Raw genomic sequence first — 18043 nt, forward strand, 5'->3', positions numbered from 1 at the left:
AATTGTAGTCAGTGGCACAAATATGATGCCAGTTCCTGGCACACTGCAAAACAGTCAGGGACGTAGCCAGGATTTTAGGAAGGGGGGGTCCAGACTAAGTGCTACCATTATAATGGGGCTTGGGTGCGGCAGAGCAGCAGCACACACCATTCATTTTTCTAATGGAAGGGGGGGTTCGGACCCCAAGATCCCCCCCTTGGCTACGTCCCTGAAAAGTAACAGTCCCCACACACCAGGGGACCATTATTTCACTGTGAAGTAGTGGGCTGGGGCACTCATAGCCTCATCTCACACTTGTTATAATTTTTAATTATTATGCTAGAATAAGCAAAGACAAAAGCCCCTCTGAACAAATCTTGCCAAGAAAACCCCATGATAGGTTTTGCCTTAGGGTTACCATAAATCAGAAATGACTTGAAGGTATGCAACAACAAGAATATTTAGCACTGTAGTGGTACCATGTACCATTTTTATTACCATGTCATGCTTTATTTCATTCCACCTCTTCCTGGATGAGTTTCTCAGTAAGCCTTTGGCAACTTCAGTTTTATTTAGTTGTGGAGGAAGGAGATGTGGTGTCCTTGTGCACCTGCTGGTTATTGAGCAGGGTTCTTAATCATCTTGAAAATTTGGAGATTTTTTGTCAGGAGGCTCAGTGAACTCTCCACCTACCCTTTTCTAATCAAGCAGGACTTTCTCATAATGGACAGAAAGCCAATAAGATACTGGAACTGTACTTTGATGTCAGAATGCATTTTTAGATTTAATTAAACACGTAGGGTATATTGTATTGGTTCGGAGCATCTTTTCATGAGTTTGCCCAGCCAGCAGTGTGTTGCTCAGATACTTGTCTAACATGCATAAATATATTTTTAATGATACAAAGATATAAACTTGACTGGGAAGGTCAACATACTTTAAAACAGGCTTTTTGTTAGTCTCTTGCATTGTCAGTATGTTCCCATCCTCATTTCTCCTCTACCTATAAAAATTCTGTCTGAGTTGCAAATAGTATTGTGGAAGGGGCAAACAAAAGTGGAGTTTGAAATGTTATTTTTGTCCAGATGTTTAATATCTAGATGATAAAAAGGACAGTGAGAAATGCTTTAGCCTGAATTCTTTCTCTCTCTTTTCCCCATAATAAGAAAGGGGGAAAGAGCCAGACTTAAGATGATACATGATTAAATACACAATTGTATACATCAGCATGCCCTTAAAATAATAATTAAACAGCCATAATCCAGATCACAGTTGAAGGCTGACCCTCTCACCCTGTGTTTCTTCCTGATGAACATTTGCTCTCCCTACTGCAAGCTGCCTCCTCATTAAAGTTGCTGTAAGTGCATTGTCCTGATGAGGAATCTGTACTCAGGACAAGAGGCTACTTTCAGAATAGAAGACAGAGAAACAGAATGATTCCCAATTGGCAAAGGGGTCAGACAAGGCTGTATCCTTTCACCCTATCTGTTCAACCTGGATGCAGAACATATAACAAAAAGCAGGCTTGGACACAGAGGAAGGAGGAGTTAGAAAAGGAGGAAGGAACATCAACAATCTAAGATATGCAGATGACACCATAGTACTAGCAGAAAACCTCACAGACCTGGAACAACTACTGGAACAACTGGAACAAAAATGATAGAAAGAAAATCCATTCATTTGAGATGTGGTGCTGGAGAAGAGTGCTGAGAATCCCATGGACAGCCAAAAGGACAAACAAGTGGGTCCTAGAGCAGATCAAGTCGGAAACCTCCCTGGAAGCCAAGATGACCAAACTGAGGTTGTTATACTTCAGGCACATCATGAGAAGGAAGGACTCATTGGAAAAGAAAATAATGCTGGGATAGGGGGAGGGAAGTAGGAAGAGGGGAAGGCCACATACCAGATGGATGGACTCTATTAAGGAAGTCATGAGTATGGGGTTGCAGGAATTAAGCAGAACAGTGGAGGACAGGGGGTCTTGGAGATGTCGCATCCATAAGGTCGCCATGATTTGAGATTGACTTGCGGGCAGTTAACAAGTGCATTGCAGACATGGCCATAGAGAAAAAGAACCTCTTAAAAGCAGACCTGTAGCTGACATTAAAAGAACAACACCCACAGATATGTTTATTTAATGTATTGTCTTATGTTGCCTTAAATTCCTCTATGGAAAGTACAATTTGAGAGAGATTGAGAGAGAGAGAGAGAGAGAGAGAGAGAGAGATTTGTACCTGGAACCTGGAGAAGTGTTTTAAATCTGTGGTTATCAAAATGGTAGTCCATGAACTGGTGCCAGTCCATGAGCTAGTCCTAGTCCAGCCACTGGTCTCTAGAGAACCTCCATAAAAGGAAGAAACAGCTGTAGGCAGTGGACACAAATAGAGTACCAGTCTCTGGGGAAAAAGAATTACCATTTCCCCACATCATATGAAGCACTGCATCTGGTTGCAGGATCTATCTGTGTGACTTGGATCCATAACTGAATAGCTGAATTTACAGATAGCTGAGTGACAGATATTGCTCATAGAAGAGGAGAGTGTAGAAAGCCAAAAGTACGGCATTCCAGCCTCATTGTGGTTTGACCTATTTTAACTGTTCCATGATTTCTGATAGATAGCAATTCAGGCCACCACTAATAGATCTGTCTGGAAAGCTAAAATCCTGATTTGAAAATATAATATAATATAATATTTTTTAGAATATCCTTGCTCATTTTCAGAACCCAGACACCAATAAATCATTGCTGACATTGTGCTCTCCACTGTAATAGGAGCACATTTAGCTAGGGTTCACTTCTCTTAGCTCTGAAAACTGGTGTAGCTAGAAGCAGAGAATCCAATCCTTTCTGCCTAAGAAGACACTTCAAAAGATGACACTTAAAACTGAATTTGTCACTTCATCACCATACTCACAAGGTTTGCATTTCTATTGCTGTTCACACAGCATATCAGCTCATTTGTAGCTATAAAGGTCTATTCCTAGGCACTTCATTTAGTACATCTGATGAAGTGGATTTAAAGCATATGCTGCCAACCTTTTTCTCTCAGTCTCAAAACTGCTCCAAGAACGCCTTGCATACTGATCCAGACAAACAGGGCTATGTCTTTGAATGATAATCTTTCAGTTTTTCAGCTTAGGAATGACCTGGGGAAAGGAAACTTAACAAGGGAATGCACAAATTTGTGAGTCAGTGTAACAGTGAGTGGGCTATACACAATGACAAATTGTTTGTATACACAGAGTTGGCTTCTGGTATAACATAAAAGCAAGTGCCAGCATGTATTGAACATGTGTGATAGTGGGGTGAAACAGACGGGGCTGAAGAAGCGGCCAGAGGCCGTTCCCTCCCTGATGGCCCCGGGACCACTGTGGGACCCTGGAAACCAGATGTTGCAGGACACCTGCTGCCACAGTTCTGAATGGGCCAGGAAAAGGAGCAGCAAGAAACCAGTAGTTTTGTGGGTTTGGGCCATGTTTAGTGGCCCCTGTCCAGCCTCTGCATGGCCTCAGAGTGATTTGAGGGTGTGCATTATTGCCTCACCCCCCCCCCCCAATTGGCCTGACAGTGGCCCATCTGTATGAGGCCTTTGAGGGGAAGGTCTACAGGGCAGTTGGGAGGCAGTTCCTACTGGCCCAGACAACCAGGTAAGCACAGTCAGCCCTTGAAATTCTCCAGAATTTGGTTCCAGGGGGACCCCCCCCCCCATCGATACCATGGATACTTAAGTCTCATTGAATACAATGGCACACTAAAATAGTGCCCCTTTTATAAAAAGCAAAATCAAAGTTTGCTCTTTGGAATTCATATATTTTTTAATATTTTCAAGCTTTGAATGGTAGAATCCATGAACAAAGAATCTGTGAATAAGGAGGTCCAACAGTATTTATTTTAAAGACTTCATAGGTTATTTCGAAGATATTGACTATTCTTGTAAGGAAGGGGCACAAGTTTGGTTTTCTTGAATTTTTGATAGGAGCCTTTCTTGATAATGTTGATGATTGGTACCTTATTCTCAGAAGCTGATGGAGAAAATTCTCAAGTTCTGCTTTGGTATCTAGGCTGCATTCTACAGTACAAGACTACAGTAATGTTGTGATCCTTGGTTTATTTGAATAAGCATTGCAGAATATAAATGTTAAAAGTAAATACTTTTCATCAGGGCCCCTGGAACTGCTTTTAAGGAAGGAGGCTCAACATTAGCAAGCAGGCAAGTTGTTATTAATTTTGACTACTAATAGGAATGTTTTCACACACACACACACACACACACACACACAATGAAAGCAACTTTGTATGTGTATGTGCTTTCAAGTTGTCAACTCATGGAGATCCCATAAATTTCATAGGCTATATTTCAAAGGAAGGAACTGGCAAAACCACTTTTGATTATTCCTTGCCTAAGAAAACACTACACATTACATTAGAATAATTATCATTGTCATAATTGTAATCATCATCCAACTGAAACAGGTAACAATATGAGTACCAAGCCACTTTGATTGTTTTAACAAAAAGCAGGATAGAAATAAAAGTATTATTATTATCATCATCATCATCATCATGAAAGCAGTAGGAAAATAATTATCATTTAATACACTTTCAATTTAAATTTCTTGAGGGGGCTTAACTACACCAGAGTCTTGGTGATCCAATTTTGCCTGATCATTCAGGGGTGGGATGGGGCTCAGCTCCCTATCCTGATACCAGGAAGGGATTGAGGCCCCCAACTCATCCACACCCAACCCGTTCCGGGGCTCATGCTGTTCACTCTCTGGTCAGGTATTGATCAAAGGAAGAAAAACAGAACTTTAGATGAAAAATGCAATTGGGGAAAATTATTTTGTTCTTATCTTTTTGCTAGGTCAGAAGAGTACCTGGTTCCAGTGGCCATCTCCACAAGACAGAAGATGGGGACTGGGAGTGGAGTGATGATGAACTGGATGAGAAAAGTGAAGAGGGTAAAGCTGCTTTTTCCCAAGAAAAGGTGATTTTTGGAAATTATGAATGCTTCAGTAATGTAATGGCTATACAGTTGGCCCCCACATTTGCACCTTTGACCTTTGTGGATTTGATTAATTCCTAGGGAGAACACTTGTTTATGCATTTGTAGGTCGTCCAGAGCAATTCTGTGGTCATCATATGGCAGATGTTGACCACAGAGTTGTGCTATAGGATCTAGGGATTCCCAGAGAGGTGGTCTCTCAGGTTAATAAAAGAGTGGTTTTCATGGGAGTACTGTGCCCCTAACCCCAGCAAATGTGGAGAGCCCAATGTAGTGCCTCACAAATTTCATCTTTATTCTGACACAAACTACAATTAGTAACTATAAATGCTTGTCTTCCAGTCACGAAGGGTTAAAGAAGAAGAGAATGCTGAGGTAAATAGAAGCATTTATTTCTCTTATGTTTTAAGTGGGTGGGTTTAATAATTCATCTGTAATAAAGATGAAGTTGAGCAAATTATTCAGCACTTTTTAATAGTTTGTAGTTCTAGGTTTGCTTTTCTCATCTACAGCACTGAAACAGAATATCTATCTTCTATCTTCTATATAAATAAAAATGTAAATGTTCATTTATTCAAAATGTTAAATCTCCGAAAGTTCTTCACTGATTGCTTTGAAATTTTGACACAACGTTCCATTTGAATACATGTATCTTTTAATATCCCTACTATGTTTTTATATACCTACTATGTTTTCATATACCTACTATTATATAGATGTCACACCTGTGACAGGTAATAATATGTTGTCCTCCGGAGTATGCCGGCTCCTGAGGGTCCCTTTGGGACACTGAGAGGCCGGCAAATGGGCCTTGGAGGACAGGATACAGCAGCAAGAGCTGATCTAGACACGAATTGCTTCTCACATAGACAATTATATGTTGCGTGTTCTAGAGTCGGCAAATCAGACAATCTCTATATCTACACAGACAGTGGAACAACAAAAAATATTGTATACCCACAAGCATTGTGAAATTAAATACAGTCATCCCTCCATATTTGCGGCTTTGATATTTGCGGATTTGATTATTCACGGATTTCATTAATATGTTCTCTCTAGGACTGTCTAGGTCCTCCAGTGCAACTCTGTGGTCAACTTTAACTAAAAGTTGCACTGAAAGACCGTTTGTAGCTACTCCAGTGCCATTCTATGGTCAGTGTATGTTGGCCATTGACCACAGAGTTGCACTGGAGGACCTAGAGATTCCTAGAGAGGTGTCCTCTCAGGTAAAAACAGTGTTTTTCTTATTTGCATTTTTTCCATATTCACGGGGGTCTTGTTCCCCTAACCCTAACAAATATGGAGGGACAACTATATTTCAGAAACGTGCACTTTCTCTTTTCCTTCTTTTCCATTTAACCGGACTGAGCCACAGCAACGCTTGGCCGGGTACAGCTAGTAAAAAATTAAGACAAGGTGTAGATTTCAGTAAACAACTGTTGTTTTCATGAAAATGTTTTGAAAAACTAACATGGTAAATTAAACAGAGAAGTTGCTATAATCTTGTTGATACTTAATACAATGCTATTAAAGTCTAAAACACACTGCATAAATAATCTGGTTTGAGACTGCTTTAACTGCCCTGGCTCAATGCTAGGGAATCCTGGGAACTGTAGTTTATTGTGACCCCAGAGCTCTCTGACAGAGAAGGCTAAATACAGCACGCCCGCGCCATGTGCAGGCTTACCATATGTGGCTTGAGGTCACGCATACGGCAAGCCTAATTGGTGAATGGGGTGCAGCCCAGTGCGTGCTGTGGGGATGCACCCCATTCAAACGAATGTGTCTTGATCTTACGCAGAATTTGTCTTATGTGGGGGGGTCTGGAATGGATTCCCTGCCTAAGGCGAGGGCGCACTGTATCTCTCAAAACTACAGTTCCCAAAATTCCCTAGCACTGAGCCATGCCAGTTAAAGCAGTCTCAAACTGGATTATTTAATCACTCCTGCATTCCCAGGCTCACACAGTATATATATATACCCAACTTTTTCCAGGTAAGCATCCTCTGAAGATGCCAGCCACAGATGCTGGCGAAACGTCGGGAAGAAACTCTTCTAGAACATGGCCACATAGCCCAAAAAACCCACAAAAAACTATTTATGCAGTGTGTTTTGAACCTAAATTGAGCTTAAATTTATTTATACAGTGCCCCTGCATCATATGCTGAAAGCAGCGAGGGAAGAAGTGGCGCTGCGTGCCAGAAGGATTAATGGCATGCATGCCCGTGGTGTGTGCACACTGCTGCGCAACCGTGAGCATGAGCCCCATTACTTCTAATGGAGCTCAAGCATACATGGAATTTCTTTTACCCAGGGGTGTGTGGAACGGATCCCCCGCGTAAAAGAAGGGACCACTGTACTTTATGTGCCAATTATTTTAATTATCTCCAGAATGATTTGCAACCTGTAAAATTTCAAACTAGTTGCTAACCTAATATAAAAATCAATTTTTAACAAATCAAAATATTACTTTTTTGTATTTTATGTTACCTTGTCAGATTTTACCTCATGGTAAAAAATTTTCTTCTTCTTTTGTGCTGGTCTGTGACCATAATAAAATGATTGATTGATTGATTGATTGATTGAAATATTACTTTTTTACTGATCTTCTTTCCCTCTCTACATTTTGGTCCAGTGGGTATGGGAGGGTTTTTTTTAGAATTTTGCAGGAGAAAAGGGAAATTTAGAAAACTGGTTCTCTTTCGCTGCTTCCAGATTGCAGAAACAATCCAGCTTGACACCACTTTAACTGCCATGGCTCAATGCTATGGAATTCTGGGAACTATAGTTTTGTGAGATATTTAGCCTTCTCTGTTAGAGCTCTGGTGCCACAACAAACACAATTCCCAGGATTCCATAGCACTGAGCCAAGGCAGTTAAAGAGGTGTGAAACTGGACTATTTCTGTCATGCAGATGGAGCCTTTGTGTTTCCACTTCTGAAAGCCTTTGGGAAATAAAAGAGCCTTGTTTAACCAGAGGGACACCATTTGGTATAAACTACTAATGGGTTTTCCCCACTTCTCTTTACTTATGTGATGTTGATGTATTAATATATACGTGTTTCATGTTTTAAAAAGAGTTTCCAAATCTTTTAAACAGATTTCCATGAATTCCTGCAACATCCCCGATCAAATACAGAATCTGTCTATAAAGGGTTCTCAGGTACTTTGTCTATTAAAGCTATGTGTATATGGGTTAGAAGAGGGGATCTATGGGTCAGTCAAATTGGTGTGACTGACAACATCCATCCAGGATGGCATATGGTGAAGAGGTCTCAGGATCATTTCCTCGCCATCCCAGTTGGCATATTCTCCCAGGATTGTGTCGTAAGACAATTTTCTGTCCAATATTCACTGGATGATCAGTCGATTCAGATAGCAACCAGTGAGATGTGGGTATTGGGCTCCAGACAAATGTAGATTAGGGTCCTCATACAAGTTGCTGTAGCTATAGTACTTCTTCAGCTAATTTTATGTTTCACGTGCTGGAGAAACTGTGTGCTTTCCTTGGTGTCTCCTTACGTTTAAGGCTCAGCAGGGTAAGTGTCACTATGTTAAGTTGCATGTTCTAAGACAACAGCTCCCCCCCCCCCCCAATTCTCAGTTTGTCGGACTAATCTGGGCAATAGACAAATTAGTTGTGCCTGTTGTTTGCTTATTCAATACCATTTTAATATCTTGAGTTTAATTGTTCTTTGCTAAATTCTCTGTCATTGTGTTAGGGTTTTCTCTGTAAAACTAATGGTTGCCCCATTCACAGTCAAATGGAATAAGTACCTTAAAAATGGGTTCCACCTTAATTTATAACATGAAACTATCTTTATGAATAATATACTGAACCTTTCACAAATATATTCTGGGTCACCCATCCCCTCTTTTTTCAAAAAAACAGACTCAGCCTACTGTTAGCAGTGAATATGGTGAAGTTCCATGTGCTGTGAATCTTGTTTTAAGACTAAGGTAGGAAGATCCATCTATTTATTTTTCATATTTTGCTCCAATATGGTCAGACCTGTGTATCCATTATTCTCTTCATTAAACTTTTATAATGTTAGTAAAAAATAAGTGTCAACACAGTCATTCTCCCAGTATGACCAATATGAATGGTGCTCCTATGACTAATTGCTCTCTTTTAATTGCTTAGTAAAATAGGAGTAAGGGAAAGTAGAAAAAATGAATACCGAATATGAATGTTGCTTCAGGCTAAAGGTACCCTTCATTAGGTATTTTCTCTTCCCCCCCCCCTCCTTTTTCATTCCATTGCTGGATCACAGTGAGAGATTTTTAATGAGTTTCTTTCACACTTCAGCAGTCAACCTCTGACGGAAATAAACTGTGGCTGTATTACAACTTGCCTGCTCAGAACATTTTTACTGGGCAGGTTTGATCAACCGCTGAGGGGATAGAAATGACTGATATATTTTCAAAGAACCTTTAGCCTTTTAGAAAATGATACAAATAACAGTGTCAGACTTCATAGTTTGTTGGAAGTTGACAAAAGTTAATTTCCATTTTTAAGGAAATGAATTTGTAGCCTATTAATTGCTTCTTAACTAGAAAGTTTTTCAGAGGCCTAATTAATTTTCACAGAGCTGACTTAACATGTTTCTCATGCAATTCTATCCTAGTTTTAACTCTGACCTAGCCTAAAATAACTTGAAAAACGGAAAAGTCACCAGAGTTGATCTGCCTCTTTCCCCCCCCCCCCCCCCCTTTGATTAGACATCTAGAAAGGAGTAGCTTCTTGGGATTGGAGATTAATTGTAGTTAACCACTAACTGAAACTCAGGTCTAACATGATGGAGTCATGTGAAAAACACAGCTTGTGAAACTAATGTTGCCAGAGTGGGAACTGGAAAGGGCTCCTGTACCTTTAATGGCTTTGTAGAAGAGTGAATTTCTTCAGGTGTTCTTTGTCATGCAAACAGGTAAAAACCAACACCTCTTCTATGCAGTCATTCAAGGTACAGGGTACCTATCCAGTTCCCACTCTGACAGCCTTAGTTACACAAGCTGTGTTTTTCACGTTATCTCATCATGTTGGATTTGAGTTTCAGTTAGCAGGTGCTAAGGGCTTCTTTTTTTTATTGTTATTCTCATCTAGCCTGTGAAAGTGAACATTTTTTATCCTTGTCAGAGATGCAAGACTGTATTTCATCACAAGGTCCACTACATGCAGCTCTTTCTCTTGCCATTGAAGCAAAACAAGAACTATGAGAAGAGGATTTCTTTTTTACATGCGTATCTAAGCAATTATGAGGCTGGGAGGGAGGGCACACAACAGACTCTTAGCCCTCTTCATCTTCCATCTGACGTGAATTCCCAAGCAGTCTCCATACGTCATCAGATTTGAAATTTCACTGTAACAGGCCCACAATGATACATTGATATCTTGACAACAAAATAAAACTGTTCTATGGGGACATTTTGTCCACTCATTCCAATTACATATAATTATTCTTTTTTAAATGTAGCACTCTGTCTGCTACTCAGTCTGGTTCCTGAACTGGATAGAGAATAATATTCTTGTATTCCACCTTTTACTGTTTTCCCCACTCCACTCCTTCTAGCACTTCCAGATATGTTTTTGCTGCTGGTGGTTGTTTGCTTGCACAGTTTTCTGATACATACAATTACACATCTGATGTATATGTTCAGGTATTCATGGTTAGAGAGCAAAGTTGCTACAGATAATGTGAATGCAAAAATAACTTGACTGAAACCAGAGTTCACTCCACATGGAAATCTTAACAATAGCTGAGATGGCACAATCCCTTAAGGACTCTTCTACACGGCTGGCTGGTGCCTGAAAGTATGCTCTGTTGCATGATAGAAGTGCCTTTTCTGTGAGTTGCTGTGGTTTCGGTTCATTTCATTTCTCACAATCCTCCTCCTTCCTTAAATCTCTGGTAAATATAGTAGGTTTGCATCTACCACAACATTTCTCATCTTAGCAAAGTACAGTTCTCTGCCTCATGGATTGAAGAGTATAGAAGGAGCTGGCACTTTGAGGACTTAATGTAGACTTGGTTTGGGTTTTCTCTGGCATATAACAAGATTAAGAGTGTCTTCAAGTCAGTGCAGCTGCCATTGTGATGATGATCCCACAACCAAATTGCCAAATGTTAAATTAATGCCAGACTGAGCCTCACATGGGCATTGTCTGCAGATAGCCCATTATAAGTTAAATAGCATATTGTTGTCCACTCTTTATTCAAAGAGCCCAGGGCAGTACTTTAAGTTCTTAGTGACCCTGTGACTGTGAGCAGAGTGTAGATTTGAGAATAAGGCTGCACCTACACTGCAGAAATAATGCCATTTGACACAACTTTAATTGCCATGGTTCTATACTATGGAATTCTGGGATCTGTAGCTGTGTGAGATATTTAGTCTTCTTTGTCAGAGAATTCTGGAGCCTCAAAAACTACAAATCCCAGAATTCCGTATCATTGAGCCATGGCAGTTAAAATGGTGTCAAACTGCATTATGTCTGCAGAGCAGATTAGAATTAAATTTGCCCACACTCTGGTCCACAGCTAGAGACTCCATTGCAATCTAGCTATTAGAGATTATTCCCCATTTTACACCCCAATTGTTTACAGCAGTTACCTGAGAGAAGAATCTATTAAATCTAGTGAGAATTACTAGGACATATTTACACATCAAGTAAATATGTCTTCGAATATTTCATTCTCTCTCCCCCTCCCTTATCCCAAAATAAAACAGGGCTGTGGTTGAGAGAGATTTAATTTTATTATAACTCCTTTGTGACTCTAACAAATGGTTGGTTTCTGTAAAACTCTGTGTACATTATTCTTCTAGAAGGAAAGGTCAGACAATATTTCTATACTAGCCAAATTTACAATAGCAGTCCCAGATAAGGGGTTATATTTGTGCTACTTCTGTATAAGTTAAAGAGAAATGTTCTAGCCAGAATACAACTGCATAGCCTAATTCACAAAGAATATGGTTTGGTTTTTTTTCTTTCAGTAAAAAACAAACGTACAGTAGTAACTCTGCTTGCCACAAACAAAAGCTGAGAGCACAATAAGGAATAACTGTTCCAGCAAATATAATCAATATCTGTCTCGTCACCCCATTCTGCTTTCATTTTGTACCCATACTGCTTTGCTTTGTAAACAGGCTATTTTGAGTTGATGTCAGCACATTTTTTTAAAGCAACTAAATTCTCTTAGGAATTTTGGCTGTAGTTTTCTTTACTTCCTGGGCCAATAAATCTCTTAATCTACCGAGCTGATAGTCAAATCTAATTGTTGGTAGGACCTGTACTAGATATTAGAATTGCTAAAATTCTTGAAGACAAGAGCCATCTTTGTGAAAGATCATCAAACCAACCCATTGCATGTTACTTTCTCCTATGGAAATCTGATACTGTGCTCAGTCTCCATATAAACATACACACTGGGGGGGGGGGGGGGGCAAAGGGATAAAACCTGGTTTGGGATGTCATAACTCCCCCCCCCCCAAACGCTGGAATCTCTTCTTTAATACAGTTGTTTATTGTTCAAACATCAGGAGCGACAAACCTTCTTAAAACATTGGTTAGATTCAAAGTGAAAGCAGTTCAGTGTGCTAATACTAGATACTGATCCTGACTTCTGTCTGTTACTTCTTTCATCTCCTCCTATGGGAATCCTTCATTGTTGGTTGAAATAAATGCAGGCATTTACAGAGCCTATGAGCATGCATTCTTTTACAGAATCCCCATCCCACATATGTAACGTGGGGAGTTCTTTTGTGAAACTTGTAAACACTTTCTCTTCCAGTAGCATTGGAGTAACAGTATGATGCATGAGGCACAGATTTTTTTTTATGTGACTTTTTATATTCATCATAAGGCATGGATTTTTAAATGGTTTGGTTTAATTGTCATTCATGCCACCTATTCTGTCATGTCATTCTTAGGGCTATTGTTTTAAATTTGTATATATATTACAGCTCACTCTGAGAAATCCTGGCAGCTGAAGAAGATTTTAAATTGGGTCTATGTGTGATTTAATGCAGCTACAAAGCATACAGTGGTTAATTGAAACACTTTTATCTTCAGCTTCCAAGCACTTGTATGATGTCCATTAGACAGGTGTGCATGAGGAGAAATCATCTGCCCTTGTTTTTCAATTCCTTCTAAAATATTTGTGCTACTGCATTAATTGCATGGTTTAGCTAATATGCTTTCTCTTGGCATTCTGTGATATGTATCTTGTACAAGAGGAGAACAATATGCCAACAGCTCTTACTATATTCATTTTTTTTTTGATAATGTAAGCATCTTTTTCCCTCAATCAACTTTGGGTGGCTTTTAGAGATCCAAAACATACTTCTGCTAGAATATAGCAAGTGTTTTTGGTGCAAAAACAAGCACAGCTGATATGACATAGTGACATGATGAATTACCACTGTTTTTCTTAGTTCTCCTTAACTATCTAGCGGAAGCTGAGGGAGTTGAACATACTTCCTCATAACAAATAAACAAAAATTGGAATATTTTTGTCTTTTTAGTGGGATGTTGAATGTTGTTTCAACATGTGTCCATCAAACTTGCCCATTCTAGACACTAGAGGTACTGATGTACACATATCGAGCATCTAATTTTATTATGTTTACTTTATCCATTTATTCTATTTTTATCTTTTATATATTCCCCCTTCATGAAATAATTTACCACATATACTCATGTATAAGTCGACCTCATGTATAAGTCGAGGGCAGGTTTTGGGGCCAAAATCTTGGATTTTGATATGACCCATAGATAAGTCGAGGGTAAAACTTAGGGATGTGTAACAAAAATGATACTTGCTGAAATGAAATACTGAGTGTAGTTTCCAAATATCCTGAGTACTTCCATACCAATATATGACAGCTACAGGAAAAAAGATTCCACCTCAACTTTAGAGGAAACTTCCTGACAGTAAAAGCTGTTAGATGTGGAACACACTCCTTCAAAGTGTGGTGGAGCCTCCTCCTTTGGAGGTTTTTAAGCAGAGGCTGGATGGCTATCTGTTGGCAATCCTTTGATTGGGAGTTCCTGCATGGCAGAATGGGGTTGGACTGGATGGCTTTGTGGTCTCTTCCAACTCTATGATTTCCCCCCATTTCTCTTTCTCTCTTGCCTTCTTCCCGATCCCAGCTTTGCAAAGGAGGTTTGGTATGCAAGGCTGATCTCTCCCCATTTCTCTTTTTCTCTGCCTTCAACAAAATTTAGGCAGCTTACCAGAGTAGAAGTTTCCAACTACTGTCTTTAGAAATGACCAGAGACACTGTAATATGTTGCCCCCAAATTTCATTCCAACAATAAAAAAGATACTGTACCATGTTTATTGCTGAAAGCCACAGAGAGGTCCAGCAAAACTAGTATAGTACATTATTCATGTCAAGCATAGTTATCCCCCTTAGCAGTAGTTAATCCCCCAGGATCACTAAGCTAGATCTGGCTGCTAAACCAGATCTAGCCACTAAGCCAGATCAAAAGCCATATTGAAATGGTTCAAGATAATCTGTCTCATTTGTGAAGTCTTAAGATTTGGATTGCTGAAATACCAGCTCCAAAATTCAGTGTTAAATAATTATCTGTAAAGCCTTCTTTTGAAAGAATGCTTTGAAATTTTCTTTCCTAGAACTGCTCTGTTGCACAAGTTGGATAGATACACACTTTGATGTTTTTAAAAGGTAAGGTGTTGGTATAGACTTCTTGTTTCTGTTCCACTTAGGATGTGAATAGACCTTAGGGAGAAATAAGTGACACTTTTTTTCATTATGTGTTTACTGATATGGCTGGTTCCTATTTCTCATTGTAATGAGTAATTTTATTAAGTTGTGATACTGTCACATCACACCGTTTCTGCATGGTTTGAAGTGGGTTTAATAACCAGGCTTGCTCTGAAGCTGGTAATCACAGTTTTCTGGAATTGATAAAATGAAAAACTGGTTAATTAGAGATTTGCTGGTTTGATTACTCAAGATGTGAAGGGGCTGTAGGGAGGTAGAATGGTAGTTATTAAGCTAGGATATGGTTGCCTAAATTCAGCCGCTGAAATCAGCAACCCAGTCTCTGCTGCAACATGCATTTTAGAAATGAGATGTGTTCAGAAGAATTTGCAGCATAAATTTATGTCAAAAATACATTCCATATATTTAGACAACTCCTTTACAAATTCGTTACAATGGCTGAAACTTTTAGCAACTTGACAACTTTTAATGAAAGTTATTTTCTGTATACTTTCATTTGACTTCTACAAAGACTCCCTTCATCTCTCCTCATTCAGGTATATTGCATCATTTTTATCAAGGTTTCCCTGAACAGTAAAACTTAAATCAAACCATGATAACATATCTCATAGTAAAATTGACTTTGTGACACTCTATCAGTAAATCACCATCCATAGAGACAGTGAACTCATTATAGTAGCCTTGAAAGAGAAGTTGGAAGAACTATAAAAGATTAAATTCATATTTTTTCATCTTTTGTTCTTGGGAGGAGAACCTTTATTTTAAAAAAATAATTAAATGTAAGGCTTAATGTATTAGGCAGCCTGCACAAACATTATATAAAAATGGAGACTATATTTACCTTTGCCATTATTCCTACAGTGAGAAACAGAACAAAGAAAATAAGTGACACGATTCTAAAAGTGGTTTTTAAAAAAGTAAGGAAAGGTAGAATTTAATCCAGTACTACTCAAACTGATGGTCTCTTCACTAGAACCAGTTCCTGAACCACTGGCTGCTGGTCCCTGGCAAGTTTGCAGTTAAGAAAGAAACATTTGTACCCAGTGGACACACATATAGTTTCAGTCTCTTGCACACTGGAAAAAATAATTATTGCTGATCCTCTGCTTCATTTAGCATGAGAAACACTAGTTTAAAGGAACTGATAGTGCCTATTTTCCTTCCTCTCGCCTTCAGCTAGCAAAAAGGTGTCCGTATGTATCTGGATAACGGAAAAAAACAATGCCCAGGATAGATGATTTATGAAGTAGATGTGAGGAGTGGGAAGAGAGAAAATGGTATGAGTGCACCAAAAAGGGTTATGATGGAATGGATAACTTGAAACTGTTTTATCTCTTGTGAAGTCGAAGGCTTTCATGGCCAGCATCCATAGATTTTTTGGGTTTTTCAGGCTATGAGGCTGTGTTCTAGAAGAGTTTATTCCTGATATTTCACCAGCAACTGTGGCTGGCATCTTCAGAGAAAGGCATTGCCCTCATTTTGCCCCCTCTCTGTCTACACCTGTGCAAAAGATGGATGTTTGTGGGGGACTTTCCTGTATATAATTTTTCTTACATGTGAATGAAGATTGGGACCAGAGCTTTTATTGTTTCCTGTGTGTGTGTGTGTTTTTTTTTTACCCAATCCAGGACTTGTGGCATGCCTACACAGCACGGACATTACACACAACAGTGCAGCTGTTGCCTGTTAGAGTTGACAGTACTGAGTTAGAGCAGTAGCCTGGCTCAGCTTAAGACAGCTTCCTATGTTCCCATATTTATTTGCAGGGAGAACCCTCAGATGCATTAGCCTCTTGACAAATATAATTCTGTTGGCTTGAAGATAGTGAGTTATTAAATATCTTGTGTGTTTGGGTAGGGGAAAAGGTGGAGATTTGTTAAGGCATGTGGGATGTGAACTGATGGACAAGACTTTGGGAAGCAAAGTTTTATGGTCAAAAGGCTGGCTGGTGTTGGGATGTCATGTGAAGAGAAGGCACATAGAGGGAGAACAATATTATACTCATGAGAAAAGAAAATGGTGTATATTCTTGGGGCTTATTATACCTGAATGAAGGAGGAATTCTGTTTTCTCTGGAAAGAAGGACTCCATTCGTATGATTTGTCTGGGGGAGAGAATAAGAGAGACAAGGTAGACAAGAAAAGGGGAAATTTATGGAGTGAAGTTGAGTAGAGACTGAGGATGTATCTACACTGCAGAAATAAAGCAGTTTGACATCACTGAAATGACTATCCTACAGAATCCTGGGATTTGTAGTTTGCTATGGCACCAGGGCTCTCTGACAGACCAAGCTTAATACCTCACCATAGTACAGTTTTCAGTATTCCACATGGTAGAGCCATCACAGTCAAAGTGGTATCAAACACCTTTATTTCTGCAGTGTGGATATACCCTTAGTGGAATGATACGAGACAACGTAGAGTGTTCATGTTGTTGTTCCCAGATAATTATTTCACTCAACGGCTTAGTCATTCTGTCACTCTATCTGGTTCTTCTGTCTAAACACAGGAAGGAATTGGGCTGAAAAGAAAATAAGTGTGTGTGCACAAAGCTTTAAATTAGAAGACCTAAATATATGAGAAGCTGTTCAACATCTCAGCTGGCTACATAGGGCAGAAATTAAGGCAGACCTGCACAACTTGACAGGAGGTAGGAGCCAAAATTAAAATAGGCTAAACTTCTTTGGGCTGCAGATAGGTTTTAATTAAATATTAATTAATAGATAATATTAATTAAGAGTAATTAATAATATTAATAATATTAATTAATATTAATTCTGTCATTTCCTCCTGTGCCTGGCCCTCTCCTCAGGAAAAAGCCGGGGAGCCTTGCCTGCCCTTCTCTTCCTCTGCCTGGTCTTCTCCTCAAGAGAAAGGCCAAGTAATGGAGGAGACTTTTGTAATGGAGGAGAACATTTGCCCCTCTTCCTCCTCTGCCACCCAGCCTTCTCAGGAGAAGGTCAACCAAAGGAGGAGCCTTGCAGGGTGAGCATTTGCCTGGCCTCCTCCGCTTCCACTACCAGTCCTCCTTGGGGGTAAGCCAAGCAGCAGAGGAGCTTTGCAAATGAGTGTTCCCTGTCTTCCTCCTCTACCGCCATGTCTCCGTCTTCTCAGGCAAAGCAGGGTGGTGGAGGAGCCTTGCAGGACAACCATTTGCCCGTTCTCCTCCGCCACTGCCTGGCCTCCTCATGAGGGGCGGAAGAGCCTTGCAGGGCTAGCGTTCACCTTTTTCCTGCTCCTCTGCATGGTCCTCTCCTCAGGAGGAGGCAGAATGGCAGAGGAACCTTGAAATCATTCCACATCCCCATGGGC

General features: G+C 39.7%; 1 protein-coding gene across 2 annotated transcripts in view; it reads left to right on the forward strand.

The window, feature by feature from the left end:
• Positions 1-18043, forward strand: part of STK39 (serine/threonine kinase 39) — a 157909-nt gene that overhangs the window by 110504 nt on the left and 29362 nt on the right. For both annotated transcript variants that reach the window (XM_089519815.1, XM_089519816.1), the window contains exons 11-14: positions 4845-4967; positions 5328-5360; positions 8086-8148; positions 8878-8945. In XM_089519815.1, the coding sequence (XP_089375941.1) occupies positions 4845-4967; positions 5328-5360; positions 8086-8148; positions 8878-8945 (287 nt within the window). The remainder of the gene's footprint in view (positions 1-4844; positions 4968-5327; positions 5361-8085; positions 8149-8877; positions 8946-18043) is intronic.

This window comes from Sceloporus occidentalis, unplaced genomic scaffold (genome assembly GCF_023333645.1).
Source record: "Sceloporus occidentalis isolate IW3139 unplaced genomic scaffold, rSceOcc1.0.p SCAF_4, whole genome shotgun sequence".
Classification (NCBI taxonomy): Eukaryota; Metazoa; Chordata; class Lepidosauria; order Squamata; family Phrynosomatidae; genus Sceloporus; species Sceloporus occidentalis.